This window comes from Myxocyprinus asiaticus, chromosome 15, assembly GCF_019703515.2.
Source record: "Myxocyprinus asiaticus isolate MX2 ecotype Aquarium Trade chromosome 15, UBuf_Myxa_2, whole genome shotgun sequence".
In the NCBI taxonomy this organism is placed as follows: domain Eukaryota; kingdom Metazoa; phylum Chordata; class Actinopteri; order Cypriniformes; family Catostomidae; genus Myxocyprinus; species Myxocyprinus asiaticus.
Window position 1 is genome coordinate 13,929,139 of NC_059358.1, and position 21,837 is coordinate 13,950,975.

General features: G+C 39.7%; 1 protein-coding gene and 1 pseudogene across 1 annotated transcript; one reads left to right on the forward strand and one right to left on the reverse strand.

The window, feature by feature from the left end:
* Window positions 1-6,850, forward strand: part of LOC127453396 (centrosomal protein of 162 kDa-like) — a 47,498-nt pseudogene extending 40,648 nt beyond the window's left edge.
* A 428-nt stretch (window positions 6,851-7,278) lies between these two features.
* On the reverse strand, window positions 7,279-20,859 carry LOC127452948 (melanocortin-2 receptor accessory protein 2A-like). The gene is made up of 3 exons (XM_051718861.1): window positions 20,095-20,859; window positions 19,373-19,472; window positions 7,279-8,784 (listed from the first exon to the last, which is right to left on the reverse strand). Exons 1-3 carry the CDS (start codon window positions 20,210-20,212, stop codon window positions 8,349-8,351), a joined length of 654 nt encoding a protein of 217 aa, XP_051574821.1. The 5' UTR covers window positions 20,213-20,859; the 3' UTR covers window positions 7,279-8,348.
* Window positions 20,860-21,837: the final 978 nt, after the last annotated feature.

Below are 21,837 nucleotides of genomic sequence, written 5' to 3' on the forward strand. Positions count from 1 at the left end.
TCCCCAGGTGTTCCTCATTTACTTGTTTGCCCATGTGTATTTAAGCCCTTGTTTCCCCTGGTTTCTTTGTCAGTCTTCACATGTGTTGTCATGTTCTGTGCTTGGTTTCCCGTGTTTTAGTTTCATTTTATTCTGAGTTACTTTGTTTATCTTTGGTTTCCATTAAAAGCTGCATTTAGATCCTCATTCCATGTCTGCCTCGTTACAGAGCAATTTTACAAACACTTTAATCGTGGCTTATCCAATCCGATTTATAAAGTATTACAGTTGAGGATTTTTATATATATATAAATATATATATATCTGAATACCCTACCTTGCACATACATTACCACTTGCACATGTACATACACCATTCTGTTATGTCCTATTATTTATATGTCTATTTATACTCTTACGTTGTTTTATAATCTGTCTCACTGTAGTCAGGTTTGTAGGCCTCCTTGCTCGCACATACTTTTTCAGTTCTGCCCACAAATTTTCTATCCGATTGAAGTCAGGGCTTTGTGATGGCTACTCCAGTACCTTGAATTTGTTGTCCTTAAGCCATTTTGCCACAACTTTGGAGGTATGCTTGGGGTCATTATCCATTTGGAAGACCCATTTGCGACCAAGCTTTAATTTCCTGGCTGATGTCTTGAGATGTTGCTTCAATATATCAACATCATTTTCCTTCCCTACCTTGCACATAAATTACCACTTGCACATGTACATACGCCATTCTGTTATAAGTCCTATTATTTGTATGTATATTTATACTCTTACCTTGTTTTATAATCTGTCTCACTGTAATGTTCTGTGTGCACTTGATCACCAAAAAAAAAGTATTGTGTACGTGAGAACACTTGGCAATAAAGCTCATTCTGATGTGTGTGTGTGTGTGTGTATGTATGTATGTATGTGTGTATATATATATATATATATATATATATATATATATATATATATATATATATATATATATCAGCCTCAACATTAAAACCACCTGCCTAATATTGTGTACGTCCCCCTCCTGCCGCCAAAACAGCACCAACCCGCATCTCAGAATAGCTTTCTGAGTGCAGAGCACTTTAAAAGAGCATACAGGAACTGTACTAAAGCATAAAATTATATGTTATCAGAGATTTAGGAAACATGCTAAGTTGAAATACTGGCTTCTCCGAAAACAATGCTACAGCCAGTATATTCTGCTTTGAAATGTCTGTTCTGGGCCAGAATTTCTGTTTGTGTTTTGGACTGTGAGATCCCACCCACAACACATCTAGCTAACACTGACAGAGTTATAAAAAATCTACATGAGCTGGTTTATAATTTGCAAACAATAAAAACATTGCAAACGTATACATTAGCAGATCAACTTACAGTGTAAGGCTCGTCGCTTGTCATTGTCAATTTGCTCGTTGCTGTTGCATGTTCTCAACCTGGCAACCCACGTGAGCTTCGAGTCTGGGGAGGAGGGGACGGGGAGACAACTCTCTCCAATATTTTGCATTTGTACTGCAGTACCCATTTTAAACGCTTGATGTCAATGTTACATATTGCTCCTTTAACTGTAAAAGAGGCATTATGTTTATCCGATGCTGACATTTTCCATTCATTTGGCTTTCTGTCAAGAAGTCATAATTAGAAATGAACACTTATGTCAAGAGCAATCAGGTTTTACGTACTGCTATATTTAAATGCTATTTTAAGATAGCTGAATTAAATATTTACTTCTGATGTGTGTTCTCTCCCTGTATCGCTTCAGCTCCAGTACAAACAGCAGATCTCAGATCTGGAGCAGTGTTTGGCCAAGAAAAGCCAGAACGAACACACCATTTTGTCAGAAGAATCTGAATCACAAACTCATTGGTTAAAGATAGAGCTGGGAGAATTGAAGAAGGAACATCAGAAGCAAGAGAGTGCCCTCCAGGCAGAGGTGGCTTCTCTGCGAGAGAAGCTCCACCAGGCCCAGGCTTTAACACAATCCGACAAGCCCGCCCGAAGCCCCTTTCATCACCAGCTGCAAGTGGAGGCAGCACAAGCAACCCGCATTGAGAAGCTGATCCAAGATCTGTGCATCAAGAGCCACACCATCCAGGAGCTGAGTCGCACTGTGGAGTGTCTGCAGAGAGAGAGGAGGACAATGCTCTCGGCCCCTGGCTTTGACCAAACTGCTATGGAGGCCAAACGGAACTTGGATGTAGCCAAAGAGGCCAAAAGAACGATGGCTGAGACATTTTCTCCTACCCAGGACGAGAAAGAGTACCATCCTGGAGCGTTCGCAGGGTTGCATATCTCAGAGGTGCAGCTAGAGAATGGTAGTGTGTGGCTGAATCTGGAACAGCTGGAGATACGCAGAGAACAAGATAGAGTTTCCCTGCAGGCTGCAGTCTCACAGGCACAGAGTCAACTCCAGAGGTAGAGCCTTTTGGTGTGGTCCAGTCAGGTTTTTGTAAATCCTTTGCAGTGCCCTTCAAGTGGCAATATAATCAATCACCATTACAAGGGAGTTCCAAACTAATTTCAAAGGTCCCTCGAAATAACTGTTACGGAACTAAACAGGCATTAAGGCTTAAAATTGCAGGATTTAACTTTAAAATTGACATGCAAAATAACTAAATACTGTATTAAAAATTATTAAAGGAATAGTTTATTTTTTGCAGAACAAAAATGAGATTTTTTTTGAGAAGATCTTAGCTTTGTAGATCCATACAATGCAAGTGAATGGTAACCAGAACTTTGAGGCTCATAAAGGCAGCAAAAAATGTAATCCATACAACTCCAGTTGTTAAATTCATGTCTTCAGAAGTAATATGATAGGTATGGGTGAGAAACAAATCATTATGTAAGTCCTTTTTACTATAGATCTCCACATTTGACCAGCACCAACCAGTAGGTGGCAATATGCACAAAGAATACGAATTGCCAAAAAAACTAAAGAAAAAGAACGTGGAAGTGAAAGTGAAGATTTATAGTAAAAAAAAAAAAAAAATTTAAAAAAATACAAATTGATCTGTTTCTCACCTACACCTATCATATCGCGTCTGAAGACATGGATTAAACCACTTGAGTTGTATTGATTACTTTTATGCTGCCTTTATATGCTTTTTGGAGCTTCAAAGTTCTGGTCACCATACACTTGCATTGTATTGACCTACAGAGCTGTGATATTCTTCTAATAATCTTCATTTATGTTCTGCAGAAGAAAGAAAGTCACACATCTGGGATAAATGATGAGAGAATTTTCATTTTTGGGTGAACTATACCTTTAATAAAAAAAGCATAAAGGAAAGGTTCACCCCAAAATTAAAATTCTGACATTTACTCACCATCCTGTCATTCCTTGCCCATATGCTTCATGATTTATTTTTTCCTTGGAACACAAAATAAGATTTTTTTTTACTATATTCCACACAACATACGAACTGTCTTCACACAACATATGAACACAAATTAAATTTCAGAAAGTCATATGGGCTTCTTTTATGGTGCTGCTTTTTTTTTTTTTTTTTTTTTTTTTTTTTTTTAGCTTGACAGTTATGGTCAGTATTATACGGGTTTGGAAATTATGAATTAATTAATAATTAAATGTATATTTTGAGGTGAACTGTTCCTTTAATATCATTTTTATTAACACATTCAATGTTGTCTGCCTTAAGATTTAGTCATCTATGAATCTGAATTAATGATATGTAATAGTAACAGTATGAAAATTTATTTTTGTGTTGTGTAACGTTTCCAGGGTTCAGGGGCAGAATGCTTAACAACTCGCCTTGGACAAGGCTGAACATCATAAAGAGATTGAACGCCTCGTGGCTTGCCATGCCCTTGAGCATTCCTCCTCTAAAGTGGCTGAACTCACCAATCAAATTAACACACAAGAGGTTGGTTCTTTAAACGAATGAATTCTTAGTTGTTTATGATTCTCCAACAAATCTGTTTACATGGCTGTGTGCATTTGTTTGGCACTAGCTAGTTCGTTTTGTATGGCATTTGAAAATATCACGGTCATGGGTTCGTTTCTGATCAAATATATACCTTTAATGCATTACTGTAAAAAATGTACAAATGTACATCATCGTACAGCATTTACAAGGGCAAGTGAAAAAGCTCCAGGGAAACAAAGATGCTCTGGCTATTTCCAAGTTTAAAGAGGAAACCTTGAAGAATCAGGTAGTGAGGCAGATTTTGACTGTATATTTGTCTTTCCTTCACTGTGCTACCAAGGTTTAATGATTCTTTTTTTTTCTACTTGCTGCCTTTCTTTGTTCAACACTGGGTTTTAATTTTCTCTGCATATTACTCAATTGTTCCCATTCTTGTGTGTGTCAATAGCTATCTAAGCTTCTGGAAGAGTTGAAACAGGCAAAAGAGGCCCACAGTCCTGAACTAAAACACTTTACTTGTCTCGAGCAAAAGATTCAATCCATGGAGCTCCGCTACAATCAACGTGAGGAACAACTCCAACAGGTAACAGCATACTGGGGGTTGGAATCAGCAGCGACATTATCATCTGGAGTAAAAAAATTTTTTTTTTTATGATTGCGATTCAAAACTGTGATGTATTGTAAAATCTTTTACTCGTTTTTCCTTCATTGTCATTGCACTTCAGTGCTATACATAGACAAGTGCTGAACTTCCTGCTTTACTCAATAGTAGAGCCAGAGTAATTGCGTAGAGCATAGGCACATCAGTGTGAGTAATAAAAAACGGGGTGAGGAAAGAGTGCACCTTGATTTGTGTGTATCTGTACACAAAAACCCTTGCAGTCTGTTTGTATTTTGGTCAAATAGAAATAATTGAGTTTCCATTGAACTAATGCCACATTAAGTTTAATCTTCTCACACACTTGCTCTTTTCAGAATACACCAGTCACTCTAGCCTTTTTGTCATAAGTTTAATAATTAGCCCCAAAAATAAAATTTGCGACAACTATGCATCTGAAATGGCTGGGAATGTCATAAAATATCATTTATTGATCAGCATGTTATTTTCCCGTTACGCTTTTGAGGCATATATATATATACAGTATATATTAACATTAGCTGACATTTCAATTAGATGCCTAATTTGTGTGCTTTTCAGTTCACTGTCAGTTGGCCTTCCGTTTAATGTAGTATGGCATAATAGCTTTGGGGGACCACAAGGGGGTGATATTACATTTACTGTACTTAATTCTGAGTTATCGTCACTTCTGTCACCCCTACATTTGTGCAACTGGTGTTTCGCAGGGTGTTTCGTTGTGGGTAATGTTATGGCAGATAAACAAATGGGAGAGTTTCAGGTCATTTCAGATTCTGGGTTGATGGAGCTGGCCAATACCAGGATAAAAACAGTGTGTAAGAAGTCATGGCGAATGGCAGGGATGTGCAGAGAAAGACAGTAAACAAGTACAACCTACTATTGCGGAAGCTTTGAACTCTACGAAAAAATTATCAAGTGATTTGCCAATGGGCAGAAAGCATACAAATTGTGGTGGAGAGTCTCTTTTTCCAAAACATGTTAGAGAAAATGAACCCGGAGTTTAATTTACACTGCTGCTCACACTTTACTAAAGTTGTGTTGAGAAATATGTATGAAGAGACAAAGACTATTGCACGTACGCAGCTTGAGAAGGCAGAGGGCTTCACTCTTACGACCGGCTCCTGGACCTCATGAGCTACTGACGAATACTGGTAAGCCTTTGCAGTAGATTTAGGGGTTAGGTGTAGCAACGAATATCCCTATTTATATCTGAAAAAGGGTCATGAATATTAATGGAATTATGTGACGTTCACCCTGACTGATTTGCTGAAAGGCAGACATTGGTATATGAGTGTTAGCAATATAGAGGATTACCGTTTATAGCTTTTCTTCCCCCCCCCAAAAAAATGTAACTAAAAATATTGATGTTATAATATTGATAATATTGAGGATCAAGAGGTAAAATATTGTGATACTTTCAAATATTGATTTTCACCCCAACTATACACAAACACTCTCACACACACACTGTTAGACGATTCAGGCTGGAAAACTGATGTTGGTTGCCATTGTGGTGCAGGTGATTGCAGACACATGACGGATGGTGGAACTGGAGCAGCAGGTTGAAGTGGAGCGCTGGCAGAGTCTCGCCAAGGTAGGGCGAAAGAACTGGAGGCCTTCAGACTGGAGCTGGACTCCATACTGGATGTGCTCCAAGAGCTCCAGAGAAAGGGTGTGGTTATCCCTGCCCCTGAACACACATCCACATCCACCTGCACATACCTGCCCCTCTGATCCTGAGCTGTCTTTGCTCTGCACCAGTCAGAACAGGGATATAAACTTTACTACAAATTGGTATATCTCTTATGCTCTGGACTAGCAGACTTCCTTTGGCTGCAGTGAACATTCTATGGCAATGTGTACAATTATATGTTTTTTTGTAAGATAAAGGTCATTTTATTACACATTTGTGTAATTAAATTATTAATATTTTGTATTAAAATTAATTTGATTGCACAATTATTTGTCATATTTTGCTGCTCTGTTGGTTTTGCATCCACTTGATCAGAATCCATAAAGTTAAGCTGTGAAACAAACTGTGAAGAAGTAAAATTAATGCTGTTGATACACCACCCACTAAAGAGTTGGAAACAAAAGCTGATTTCAAAAGCTTGCCTAAAAGTACATTTACACAGCTTGATGGCAAATAACGCATACGCCAGGATTTATTACTTGCCTTAGAGCTGGGCTCACTGCACACAGTCTGCATGCTAATGAACAAACTAAGAGACCATATATTGCGTAAGTACATTGTGTGATGACTATTAAGAGTTGATTAGAATACAGTATTTTTTATAACACCACAGGTACTGAAAATATAATTTAATTGGAGACAAAAGATACATTTGAGGAGAGGTCATGGATTATGAAGAATTTTGAACTGGAAATGTACTTGATTAAACCAAAAATGTAAAAGTTTTATTCAAACATTTGCATAATCTAAAATTCAGGTAATGGCTTAAATTAAATGAAGTACTTGTCACCGGCTAATTTTTATTTAGATCTCTTTTTTTTAAGCTCTCCTTTGCTGTCATCTGTATAAATTCTGAATTTGTGTGTAGTTGATGGTGTAAGAACATCACTCTTCCCAACATAAGCACCATATCTTGAATTTAAACCTTTTTAAATGGACAGTGAATGGTCTTCAAAAATAACATACGATTTTGTCTTCGTAGTTAATCATAAATGGACTCAGGACATGATGGTTTTAATCATTGTATTGCATGATATCCCAAAACTATAAGACAACAAACTATAAACTACAAGCGTACTTTCAACTAGATTTTTATACTATGTGAAGAAAATGTAAGTGGTGTTTGCCTGTGAAAAATGTATTGCTACAGTGGCGTTTCTGTGTGGTTGCTTATGTATTCTGAGTTGTTTGTAGCACACTGCTGTGCAGGCGCTAGGGTTTTCTGGATGGTTTCTCGGGCATTGCTTACTAGCATCATCAGATATATAAGGGTCCAAACTGCTTTCACAACACATGCAATATCACCACAGGAAGCTTTGCAAAGTGTTTTCAACTGAACTTTATCGGTATACAGGTGTTCAGTAAAACAGGAGAGAAAGAATTGAATTATTTAATTTTTCTACAGCAACTCAGGCAGCTGATGTAGACAATCAAGAGGAGCAAGAATGCAAGCTTCCGTTTCAGCCAACAGGTGCAGACAGCTCTAATCTATTTTCTACTTGCGTATTTGGTCGCATGACAAGCCCAGAGAACTAGGCAGTGCAATACCAAATTGGTGCAATTTTGCTATTAGGCTACATAAGGATGATGGCATGTGAATGTTTAAAAAAAAAATGTATTTCCACTGCACATGAAGAGCATTTTCAAATCATGCATATAATAGGAATGATATGAACCAATAAGGCATTGCAATCTGTTGGAATCTCTCCCAACAGTTGTAACTCTGGCAACAGAGTCCTTGTTGGATTACATTTTTTCTTACTTCATCTTTGACTCTTTCTAACCACTAGTTTCCAAACAAAGTCATCCTGTCTTTGTTGTTTGTTCACTCTTGTTCTAGCTTTTTTGTCTCTGCTGTCAAGAATTCTTTGCAATATCCCATTTGGATCTTTAGATCTTGCAGTCTGACAGCCTGACCTAACCTAACATTTTACACAAAAGTGAGATAATAGCTCAGCCTTAAAGCACTCTGAGCCCAGTCTTTGAACACAGCTCATTTTGGAGGTGAGGTGTGGAAGTGTTGAAGCAAAACACCATCAGTCTCCACCAGATCAAAGGCTTAGTTGAAGATAATGAATGGAGCAATAATGAGTGAATAAAGGCATCTTCGAACATCCTCAAACTCCACCGCAAGTCTAAAATCGGTAATTCAGTCAATGATGTGATGTGTACAACGAGGACGGGCCTCCTCCATTATGATTGGGGGATCACCCAGCAGTAAGTCTTCTTCCCCCAGAGCCGAGCTCAGTTCAGAGTTCACAAAGTTGGGAATGTTGAAATGGGCCAGGAGTGCAGCCTCTCTTTCCACCCTAGTCTCCAAGACCGTATTCTGGACGACTAAACCAGTTGTCTCCACATGCCCTCTGGAGTCACCTCTTCCCGTACGTCCATGGACAGCACCATTAACATCATTCAGAGTCCTTACCCCTTCTCGCGCCTCCTCATTGATGTAACAGTGAAAAAGAGACTGGGACTCCTCCAGTAAAGGGCGAGAGAGACCCGTCCGGGTGTCTGCCACACGCTGACCCCTCAGACCCTCTGCACAGCTGATGAGCCGCATCCGTTTTTCATAAGGCTCGGCAGCCCTGCAGGTTGGAGACAACACAGGAGCAAGGTAGAATTGAACTCTTAAGCAAAGCATCATAAGCAGCATTAAAGAGCAACATTTTGCCTTTCTGTTAGATTAAGATTACACTGGCAGTGTTTGGCAACAATGGCAATTAACAGGATAGACTAGTTAATTGTCTTGTTCACGAAGTTCTGGAATGTAGGATGTTGGGAACAGACATTTATATTCATGAAGAAAGCCATACCTGATAGGATGAATCAGTAATATTCATCAGAAAAGCACTCCCTGATTTGTCAGAGAATTACAACCCAACTCTAAACCTAACCCTAACCAACCAGGTAGTACTTTCCCTGACCATACTCAGGACAGAGAACCATACTGGTAGATCGCTTTTAGTGATGTAGCAACTCACCAAGCAAGTGACTTGGTCACTTGCCCACTCAGTCCATTCTAATTCTGATTTCTATGGTGGCCCAATGGTGCACGACAAAATACTCAAAAAAGTGAATTAAAAAAACACAATGGAAATAAGTCGCAACGCAATAAAATTAAGGCACAACACAACAAAATTAAGCCACAACAAAACAAAATTAATGCGCAACAACGAAATTAAGCTTCAACACAACAAAATTAAGCCACAACACAACAAGATTAAGCCAAAACACAATAAATGTAAGCGTTTTACCACTTAAATATGGAATAAGAGGCGTCCCGTACAAGATGTTTTTACTTCAGCCTAAATATAGAACACTTGGCAACCCTAAGTTCCTTGGTCAATGCATAATGGTTTTCCATCGTGGAAGTCTAAATAGAAAATATCCCTTGTCTGCTAGAAATTTCTTTTTTATTTATAAATTTATTTGATAGCTTTGAAAATGATAAAGTTATGTGCAATAAGAGTTCTGGAAGAAACCCAACATGAGTTGTTCAGAGTAGCCTACTTGAGGACAAATAAGTACAGCATATATATATATATATATATATATATATATATATATATATATATATATATATATATATATATATATATATATATATATATATATATATATATATATATATATATATATACATATATATATATATATATATATATATATATATATATATATATATATGCTGTACTTATTTGTCCTCTATATATATATATATATATATATATATATATATATATATATATATATATATAGGATAATTTTCTTGTACTGAGGCTTTTCTCTTTTCTCTTATTTCCATTGTGTATGGCTTATTTTCATTGTGCTGTTTTCAGAATTTATTGACTGCAAATTTTACAATATGGTGCACTAGAGGTCTGCACGGGTCTTAAAATGAAGCTCGAACCTGACCCATACCCGAGGCCCTGTGACCCATCCCTAGCGTTACTGTCAGATTTTAGGCCCGGACCTGATCCGACCCATCCCATCAGATTTTAATACCAAACCGGACCTCCAAAAATCGCTCACTCTCATTATAATTTCTTCTCCATGCAACTATTCTTGCAATAGGCTGTACTTTATGTAAGCATCGTAGGCAACATGTGTAACAGAAAACATACACAGTTTTAACATGGCACGAAGCCCCTTCAGAAAATTTAATCTTTGTGACTCGACAAGCTAAACGCAGCACAAAGAATGATAGTATCTCAAGATGCGTTTTAAAAACTTGAAAGTTCTTTCTAACTTGAGATGGTGTCTACATAATACAGTGGCCCTGTGCAAGACAGTGAGATGCGATGCAACAGTCAAAGATGTCCGTCCAGCACGTTTACACAATTTAAATGCAGCACAGATGCACGCAAAATCACATTCCTTCTGAAAGGCCCCTAACTCGTCCATTTGCATGTGAGTTAAAGCATGTGCACGAAACAAGTTAGGAAGGCTTACGGGTTCAGCTAGACCCAAACAGAACCCGTAGTCATACTGACCCGAACCCAGTCCGAAACCCGCCGGTTTGTTGGGTCGGGTTGCAGAACTCTATTGTGTACCCCTGGGCCACCGTTGGATATTGCAGCTCCAAAGTGGAAAAAGACGTAACTGTGTCAACGAGCCCAGATCAGTATGGAATGGCACAGTTTCACAACAAGAACCATTCGGTCTAATGGTAAAAACAAAACAAATTTGAATTTCAGGTATTTTGAAAGCTGACATCTTTGATATTTATTACAGGCATCATGACTTGGGTAATTTGTTCATACAGACATTATTTGACCTGCTCCTGTAAGCTGTTGTAAAAACAAGACAAATTGAGAGTCAAACCTGTTAGTAAACATAGTTGTCAATCCCAAACACTGACTGTGTGAACGCAGCCTATGGTTACAAGTATTGCTCAAGGCAATCGTGAGAATAGAAAAGTGGCTTGGCTGAGGTTATTCATTCATACAGACTCCTGTAAACAGTTGTATAACAGGACGTGGATTTCTGAAATGTGGAATAGCAGGGAAAGACTCGTTTCCCAGGTTAGGTAACCATGCTGAGAAATCCAGACCGGGTACAGTTTGTAATCGTATCATACCAAACCGTGCTCAAGTGGAACCGTTACTCACCATGCTTAGAAACGTTCAGCCCGATGGTGGAAAATGCTGAATTATTTTATTGGATACAAAAAATCGAGGTACGAGTTCATTCGTTGGCTTTGAACACTTATTTTTGTTTTTTAACAGAGTGTAGAGTTTCGCATTTAAGTCATTCCCAAACCTCAAAACAGATGAGAGCAGTTCCCAATTTGTTAACAAGTTGTCCACTGTGGTTCCTTTCACACAGCACAGGTGTGAGTCTTGAAAATTTAAAGTCAGTTTGGTTTTAGAATGCTGTCAGTTATCAAACTGTGTGGGAACGTAACTGCATGTAGCACTCTAAAAACGGACTGACAACCATTTTCTGCTGCTGTGTGAACATGGGCAATGTGCTGATGTGAGTTCTGAAAATGTAAGGGGGTCAGTTTGATATTCACATAAAGTGCGGTTGTCACTCTCATTTATAACCGAACTGTTTGTGAACGTAACTGTATTTAGCACTCCAAAACGTGACTGACAACTATTTTGCTGCTGTGTGAACATAGCAACAGAGAAGTGAAATGAGCACCAGTGCTTTTGGAGTGTGGGAGTACCTTTAGCCATGTTTCATATTCTATCCTCCATCTGTGTGTGTGCATGTGTATGGGAGATCACATATTGCTTTTTTCCTTTCGGTGATCTTGAGTAGTAAGAGGTCGGTGCTGTGCTGCTGTGCTGTGTTAATGGATGACTCACATCTATAGAGTAGTTGAATTAAAAGACCACTAAACAGACAGCCAGCTCGGCCCCTAAACTACCCCACTGCTCCATTAGACCAGAGGCCAGGGGCTATTACTGCCTCACTATTAAAACCAAGATGCCAGACAATAAAACCTCCTCAAAATTATTTATCCAATACATTTGAATATAGAAAGAGTTAGGGCGTTATTGGATATAAATTTGCCTTTTAAATGAATTCTTTTTCCGTGCCAGAATGCAGGAGGTAATTGCATCGTGTTAGTGTGTGGGCATACATGCATATGTACAAGCCCACAAGATGCAAGGAACCAGACTGGATTCTGTGAAGGTAAAATAGTGCCTAAATGATTTGCATGGGCAGAGTAAGATTTGTGAAAGCGTAAATCAAATTGCAAGCGTAAAAATAAATTACAACATTTTGTAAAGGTGTAAATCAAGATGCAAGTATAAGAAAAAAATATTAGCAATATTTTAACGTTTTGCATAAGTGTAATTCATGTGTTGTGAATCTGTAATTTCGTATTAACCCAAAGTAAATTTGGTCTGTATTCTTCTGCCTTCCTTTTTTTCCGCACTTACACTTTTGGCACTGTTTTTGCACCTAAACATGGCCAAAAACATTGCAAACCAGCAATCAGTGATATGCAAGCAAAGGTGTCATGAACAGCAAAACGGATTGACCGCATATAATCAGTCTGTGTGTGTAAAATAAACTACTGCAAACATATTAATGACTTGTGTTTGTGGCATAAATATTTTCCAGAAATAATCAGATATACACTGTTCCATCTTCCCTTTGTTGTAATCACACTTTTGGCAAGAATTTCTCACTGAAAAGAGTTTTGCAAGCACGAGGAGGAAGGCGGGTCTACCCAGAGAAACAACGCCATATGAAGAAGAAGCTGTCTGTCACATTATTAAACCAATCAGGTCAGAGTAAACTGGTCAACGAAAACCTTATTTGATTGGTTACTAGAAGCAGGTAGACCCGCCTTCCTCCTTGCACTTGCAAAACTCTTTTTCAGTGAGAAATTTGTGCCAAAATTGTGAGCGCAACAAAAGGAAGACAGAACAGTGTATATCAGATTATTTCTGGAAAATATTTATGCCACAAACACAAGTCATTCACACGTTTGCAGTAGTATATTTTACACATACAGACTGATTCTATGCGGCCAATCCGTTTTGCTGTTCATGACACCTTTGCTTGCATATCGCTGATTGCAGGTTTGCAATGTTTTTGGCCATGTTTAGGTGCAAAAACAGTGCCGTAAGTGTGAGAAAAAGGAAGTCAGAAGAATACACACCAAATTTACTTTGTGTTAATACGAAATTAAGATTCACAACACATGAATTACACTTATGCAAAATGTTAAAGTATTGCTAATATTTTTTTCTTATACTTGCATCTTGATTTACACCTTTACAAAATGTTGTAATTTATTTTTACGCTTGCAATTTGATTTACGCTTTCACAAATCTTACTCTGCCCATGCAAATCATTTAGGCACTATTTTACCTTCACAGAATCCAGTCTGGTTCCTTGCATCTTGTGGGCTTGTACATATGCATGTATGCCCACACACTAACCCGACGCAATTACCTCCTGCATTCTGGCACGGAAAAAGAATTCATTTAAAAGGCAAATTTATATCCAATAACGCCCTAACTCTTAATTTTGAGGAGGTTTTATTGTCTGGCATCTTGGTTTTAATAGTGAGGCACTAATAGCCCCTGACCTCTGGTCTAATGGAGCAGTGGGGTAGTTTAGGGGCCAAGCCGGCTGTCTGTTTAGTGGTCTTTTAATTCAGCTACTCTATAGATGTGAGTCATCCATTAACACAGCACAGCAGCACAGCACCGACCTCTTATACTCAAGATCACCGAAAGGGAAAAAGCAATATGTGATCTTCCATACACATGCACACACACAGATGGAGGATAGAATATGAAACATGGCTAAAGGTACTCCCACACTCCAAAAGCACTGGTGCTCATTTCACTTCTCTGTTGCAACTTGATTTACACATTTACAAAACGTTCTGTGTGCATGCAAATCTTGTAGGCACTATTTTACGCTTCGCTGGTGAATGGGCCACTTCAGCATCCTGATTCTCTGCAGCGCTTTGTCAGGAGTTGTGTATCCTTATAAACAACTGTATATTGTTATATTGTGTGTGTGTATATATATATATATATATATATATATATATATATATATATATATATATATATATATATAAATAAAAGAGTCGCTTACATGTTCGTGTCTTTTTAAAGATGTCATTCCGTAAGTGTTCCTTGTGCGAGAGGCATATTCTGCTGTTAGATCAGCATGAGCTGCATTCATTGTCTGGTCCACGCCCACGCAGAGTCAGCTCTCATGGAGACAGACTGCCCTCACTGCGAGAGCATAAGTCTCAAGATGCTTCACTCGCGAATCATTCTCGTTCTGAGGGATAATTCAGCCTCCCGCGCCCTCCCACCCACCTGTGACACCCGAGGGATCACACGAGGAGGCAGAGTGGGGCCGGCAAGGTCGATCAGGATGAATTTGTGGTGGTGCTCGTGCTGGCAAACGCCCCGCAAGTCTCTCAATCTCTATGTAATGCGTCTATGCCGAACATTATGTGCGTGACGAGCTCCGGCCCTCTGCAGGAGCGCACGGCCTCGTCTTGTTCGGCAGTTCTGATGCTGGGGATGATGACGATGTCATGTCTCTCGCTGCATCAGGCGAGTGGTCAATGGATTCCCCCAACGAGGGCGAGGAGCGTGTACGCGCCACTGACAAGGAGATGCTTTGCGTCCTTTCAAGGGTGGTCGAAGAGCTCAATATCGAGTGGTCTCCTCCAAAGGAACCTACGCAATCTCGCCGTAATGAATGGTTCCTGCAGACCGGATGCCGTCAAGCGACCGCGTCCTGTAGGTCTACCCCATTCTTCCCTGAAGTTCATAACAAACTGTCAAAATCCTGTTGCGTGCCCTATTCAGCTCACCCGCGCAGCGATTACATCCTCTCTAATGTGGATCACGGGAAAGAAAATGGTAATGCCCAACTACCCACCTTGAAAGAAGCGGTAGCGGCACATCTCTGCCCAGCGTGTAGCAGGGCATGGAACTCACACTCCCTTCATCTTTCTAAGCCATGTCGACTAACGTCCGCACTGACTGGAAGAGCATACTCAGTGGTGGGCCAAACTGGTTCAGCACTCCACGCGACGACAGTGCTCCAAGTTTTCCAAGCTAAGTTCCTTAAACAAATGGATGAGCAAGGCTATGATCCAGAGATGTTCAAAGAGCTCCGCACCACTACAGACTTAGCGCTGCAAGGCACAAAATTCACTGCACAGGCCATTGGCAAGTCAATGAGCAACCTGGTGTTTTTGGATCGTCACATCTGGCTGACACTCACGGAAATGCGTGACACAGGAAAAGCTGCTCTTTTTGATTTGATGCTCCTGTGTCTCCAGCCAGCCTTTTCAGAGGCTCTGCAAATAGAATTTCTGAGCGCTACATCACGACTCAGCAACAATCACAGGCTATGAGACATTTTATGCCAAAACGGAGCAGTACATCATCACAAACTGCTCACTCCCGCTCTGTCTCGGTCCAGCGCCCGGCTAAAAACTCCACACCAACTGCCTCAGCACCCCCCACCCCCCCACGCAGCAAAGTGCTCCTGACACACAATACTGTTCCACTCTTCCCCACTGCTGTTTGTCATGAAAGGAATATTGTTGATGAAATTGTTGTTCAATATGTTGTTTTCTGTGTCTCACATTAATCACATGCAATAAAGTTTGCACATTATGCACAACCACTTCCCAATGGTGAGCGGCCAATTATATCATGTATGAACATACAAGACTGCAAAAACTGTACAGCGCTCGCACGAGACGTTCACACTTTTTCAATAAGGGCTTTCCCACTCCAAAGACCACACATTATGCACAACCGCTTCCCAATGGTGAGCGGCACATTATATCATGTATGTACATACAAAGATTGTAAAAAGAGTACAGCACTCGCACGAGACGCTCACACTTTTTCAATAAAGGGCTTTCCTACTTCAAAGCCCACATATATTGCACAACCACTTCCCAATGGTGAGTGGCGCATTATATCTTGTAATGAATTACAAAGATTGCAAAAAGATTACAGCGCTCGTTGCACATGCACAAGACACTCACTTTTTTTCAATAAAGAGCTTTCCCTCTTCGGAGGCTCACATTATGCGCAACCACTTCCCAGTGGTGAGCGGCGCATTATATCATGTTATGAACATACCAAATTGCCCTCTGTCCTGTTGCGAATGCGTGGCAAGTTCTCACGGGCATGTCAGAGCTGGTGTTTACAATGATCGAGCATAATCTGTGGTCCGACCACACGATATGCTGCTGTTGCGTGCGCAGACTGCGACACACACAGCAGGATTTACAGCCATTATTTCCTCATACTGGAGAAGGAAGGCAGGCTTAAGCCCATTCTATTTCTGAGAAGCTTGAATCGCTTGCTTGCGACACGCCCATTAAAAATGTTAACTCAGAAACAGATCTTATCGCACATCCATCCTCAGGACTGATTTGCATCAATAGATCTGAAGGGCGCGTACTTCATGTACCAATTGCACCGCGTTACAGGCGGCTTTTTAGATTCGCATTCAAGGGAACTGCGTATCAATTTAAAGTCCTTCATTTCGGTCTAACTCTGGCTCCCCACACGTTCACGAAATGTATCGATGTGGCACTCGCCCCATTGAAGATGAACGGTGTGTGTTTTGAATTACCTCAGTGATTGGTTATTACTAGCCAATCAGAGACTTGCTGCTTTGCCATATGGAAAATCTGGTTTAATGTCAACTGGGCAAAAAAAAACATTTTTCCCCAGCCAGTAAATCTCCTTTTCAGGAGTTCATGCATGCACACCTCATGAATGAGAATTTACAGACCATTCTTCGGTGTCTGTTTCAATTCAAACTGAAAAAACATTACCACTGAAGTCATTTCAATTACATGTTCATCACAGTAACTCACCACTGTCTGGCTGCTCTAGCACCATGGACAGTGCCCACCTTCTACAAACAGGGTGTTATGCTGGGTCAAGTTTTCAGAAAGAAAGTGCTGACTACAAATGCATCCAACACAGGTTGGGGCATGGTGTGTAATGGACACCCGACTTTCAACACCTGGAAACAGGTGTGAAACGGCCGTGACATGTCAACCGCCTAGAGCTACTGGCTGTCTTTCTAGCTTTGAGAGATTTCATTCCAATATTGTGAATCACCACATTCTGATTCGTTCGGACAACACAACAGTTGTGGCCCCCCCAGTGTGCCGCCTCCATTCTGTCATCAGCAAAGTCAGAGTGGACATGGAAACAGTTCTGTTAATTGCGCCAAAATGGACGGGCCTCCATGGGAAATACCGCTGAAGAAAGATCTTCTCTCTCAAACAAAAGGCATGGTTTGGCATCCCCAGCCAGAGCTGCGAAGCCTACAGGTGTGGCCTTTGAACGGAGTGTGCTACACGCACCAGAACTAATGCATTCAGTCATGAACACCATTTTACAGATCAGAGCACCGTCCACAAGACGCCTCTATGCGCTAAAATGGAATGTGTTCACTGATTGGGGTCTTTCACATGGCAAAGACCCAGTAAACTGCCCCATACATGAAATTCTCATATTTCTTCAAGAGCGATTAGATGCAGGACTCACTCTGTCAGCGCTCAAAGTTTATGTGGCGACTACGCATCTGAAGCCAGCCCCAATATAGGCAAACATGATTTAAAAAAGTTCCTTAGAGGAGCAAGACGATTAAATCCACCTCAGCCAGCTACAGTCCTGACTTGGGACCTAACTTTGGTCCTAAATGTGCTCGCAGGGCCCCCTTTCGAGCCTTTGGACTCTGTTGATTTGCGCATGCTCTCTAATAAGACCACACTACTGCTGGCTCTGGCCTCAGTAAAACGGGTCAGTGACTTACATGCACTATCGATTGATAATTCATGTCTGGAGTTTGGCCCTGGTCTTTCAAAAGCCACTGTCAAACCAAGAAAAGGCTATGTGCCTAAGGTTCTAACCACACCCTTCAGAGCAAAGGTTGTTCACCTTCAAGCCTTCTTCCCTCCATTTAATTCGGATGATGAACATCCTTGCATTTGTTATGCCCTGTGCTGGCACTACACGCATACGTTGAGCTAACTCGCCAGTTCAGACTGTCTGCTCTTTGTGTGCTATGGAGGATGCACAAAAGGAATGTCTGTCTCCAAGCAAAGACTTTCTCACTTGATCGTTGATGCAGTTTCCTGGCTTACTAGTCGCAGGGTAAGATTTGCCCAATTGGTGTTAAAGCACACTCAACTAGAGGCATGGCCTCCTCATGGGGATGGACGAATGGTGTGTTTTTACACATAACATCTCACTCTTCACAAGTCCTCTCTGTTTAGAGCACTTGCTATTTCATTTGCCAAACATATACTTCTGCCACTCCCTTTAAGTACGGGCTCCCCATCATTTAACACAACCGCCTGCATTCAGGCCATTGTAATTTACCATAAAGTCACAAACACTTTCATTATAAATAAACTTCCTTCCCGACTGGGTTCATGAAGGGGTTAATTCATACTATATGGCTATAGTTCATATATCCATTGGGAGTGCTCCCCTCCTGACCCAATTCTCACTGCGGCATACTCATGTCAGTCGCCGTCCCACGAGACTGCAGCATCATGTTTCCTCTCTGGGAGGTTATGTCGTGTAGTGCTGCGTGATGGGATTCTGTTCCCCATATGCATTAGCAGAACGCAATGTCAAGTGTACTGAGTCGTAAGGGAACATCTCATTTACGTATGTAACCTCGGTTCCCTGAGATGAAGGGGAACGAGACATTCCGAATGCTGGCCGCACTACAAGACTCAGAGTTCTTTGAGGTGCGAGCGATGCGCTCTTTGTCCCTCAGTCAGAAAAATCTGAGGAATGGTGTTTGCGCGCCTGCTTTTATAGCGGACATCTTTGCTTCTAAAAGGAGGGGCTCAAACACCATAGCCAATATTAGAATATTGCCGTTATTGTAGAGAGGTTTCAACTAGGTTGTGTGGAAGCACATAAAAACACACACACAGCGCTCTGAAGCAAAGACAAAATAATGAGGCCGCAAGGTGGCCAAAGTGCAGGCAGACTGGGGATGCTGAAACACTGCCTTGGTTCAGTACATCGCAATTGTGCTACAGATGATCAGAAAGAATTTGACTTTTGGAATGTAAAGGGAAACTTTCACTTTTATTTGGTCTGTTTTGTCCTGATTACTACAGATAATAAGCAAAGCAGTATTTAGCAGTTAATTGCATGTACTTACTCTGGATGTGGGGCTCCTGTTTTGGTCAGGAGAGTCAGAACAAAAAACATGAAAATGACAAAAACTGCAAGACCCACCCAGAATCCGATCACAATGGAATCTGCAAGAAAACACAACTGTGTGACATAAACGTGGGACTGAAATGGATCTTAAAATGTGTCTTTCAGCCCATATTTTGTTTACGGTCTCTACTCCCATCATCAAAATTACAAACATTGGGAATTCGCATAAATTAAAAATGTGTTCAAAATGACACTACAGCTAACATCAGATCTGTAAAAATGCATAGAATATTATATCATAATATTATATTAAAATATATATCATACATAAAATATGTATTTTATTAGAACATTTAAAAAAAAGTAAAAATATAAATAAAATGCTTTTTTAAAATAATTTTAATAATATAAAAAAATCACAAATAAATTATAATAAATATAAAACATACTAATGTCTATTAAATTATAATTCACATAATTAAAAAAATTATTTATCTTTGTTGTTTTGTGATAGATAGATAGATAGATAGATAGATAGATAGATAGATAGATAGATAGATAAATGTTTCATTTCTTTTACTTATGTCTTGAATTAATTATTTCATTTTATATTATATAAAGCTGTGGTAAAATAGCCTAGTAAAAATAGATAAGATATAGATATGCAGTAGAATAAAACACATCAAGACATAATGCACAAAACACAATGGAGAGACTCACATCTATGTGCTTTGAGTTCCTCGAAAGACAAGGGCTCTTCGTCGTCGTAGTATTCGTAGCTCCATTCATAATTGTGGTTTGGCATACTAGTGCTGTTTAAATACTGCAACCTCTGCATCTTTTAATGGCAGATGGAAACTGACAATAACGGAGCTTAAGAGAAAGAAAACATCACAGTTCCACAAAGCACTCACTGTGTGGTCAGCAGGAGCCCAGAGTCGCATCTGCTGGATCCTTCAGCGCAACAGCAGCTGACTATTGTTCCAGAAAATATAATTCCTTATTTTCCTGAGAAAATCTTACATTTGCATGATCGAAGAAAAAAAAAAATGAAAGGAAAAAATGAATGTGTGTTAGGTGCGTGTAGGCTATCGCCGCTCCACTTGCGGTCTCTAGTGGTATCAGGAGAAATGAGGTGAATGTATGATGAGATCACGCTTCTCTCTTCCTCTTCTCTGTAATCCAGGCGCTCCATGTGAATGGGGAAATGTGACAGGAGCTGCAGTAAAGCGCTGCAGGGGGCGTCGGTGAGCGCGGCTAATGGTGACCATCAACGATAATTGACAGGCTACTGATTGAGCTATGGCTGTTCAGTTAATAGGCTACTAGCTGTACACATGTGAACGTGGACATTAGGCTATCTGCACGTTTCTTAAATGTTTGCATGTAGCTTTTTCTTTTCTTCTGTTCTGTTCTTCTTAATATGATTCATGGCTTGTGATGTTATGACGTTTTAATTTATTTTAGACTATTTTTCTATTTTATTTTACCGTTTCGCAACATTTTTATTGACAGAATACTGGAGAGAGGATAGTAAATAAATATTAATCAACCACACTGCCACAACAGCACAATTTTCATATGTTCTTTCTTTCTTTCTTTCTACAATTGACCTGCATTGGGCTTGTAATTATATTACTTTTTTAGTTATGTATTGCATTTTTGGCCATATTGTTTTATTTATAAGATAATGGATAGAGGAAACGGATCCGGAAGTGTTGCAAGTCAGACTCAAACTCACAGCCTGCATGGGCACCACAGCTCAACATTTTAGAACATGCATGCTAACTGCTCGGTCACTGCTCTAACAATTCTATGATAAGAATGTTAATTTTATATATATAGAACAAAGAGGAAAAGTACATATGTGTTACATTAAGGAATAGGTGTTTGAAAAAAGATAATTTCCCAAAAAGAATAGGGGGGAAAAAACAGAAATTTCCTAAATTTCTACAATGATTGATGTTCACATATAATAAGAGGCTTAAATAATGCAGTAATGATTGCTTTAGATATTTTCTCTATTCAAAATAACTGAATGTCTTATGAAAGGACCAAGGAACAGGCACTGTAGATGACCTGAATGTCCATGTAATATATCGTTGTTATGTTTACAAAGACTAGATCATTTACATCCTTTTTGGTTGTGCACAGACCACTTTCTTGCAGTGGCTTTATTTTTCTACTTGTCTAATTTTCTTTAAATGGTCCAGTAGAATAGACCAATATTTAAACCTGTCAAACACTAGTTTGAAGTAGTTAATAACAGCATCTTTTCATGCAAATGGGAAGCCTTTTATTTGTAGAATTTGAGTAATATACTGGTCTGGGTTCAACTATTGATTGGAGATAGTCCAGAAGGTGACTCTCTTATGTTGCCCAGACAAGACAGAGAAAACAGAAGCTTATTTGTGTGGTCTGTTCAGGAAACTGTCATACACTTGTGTGTGGTTTAGTGAGATA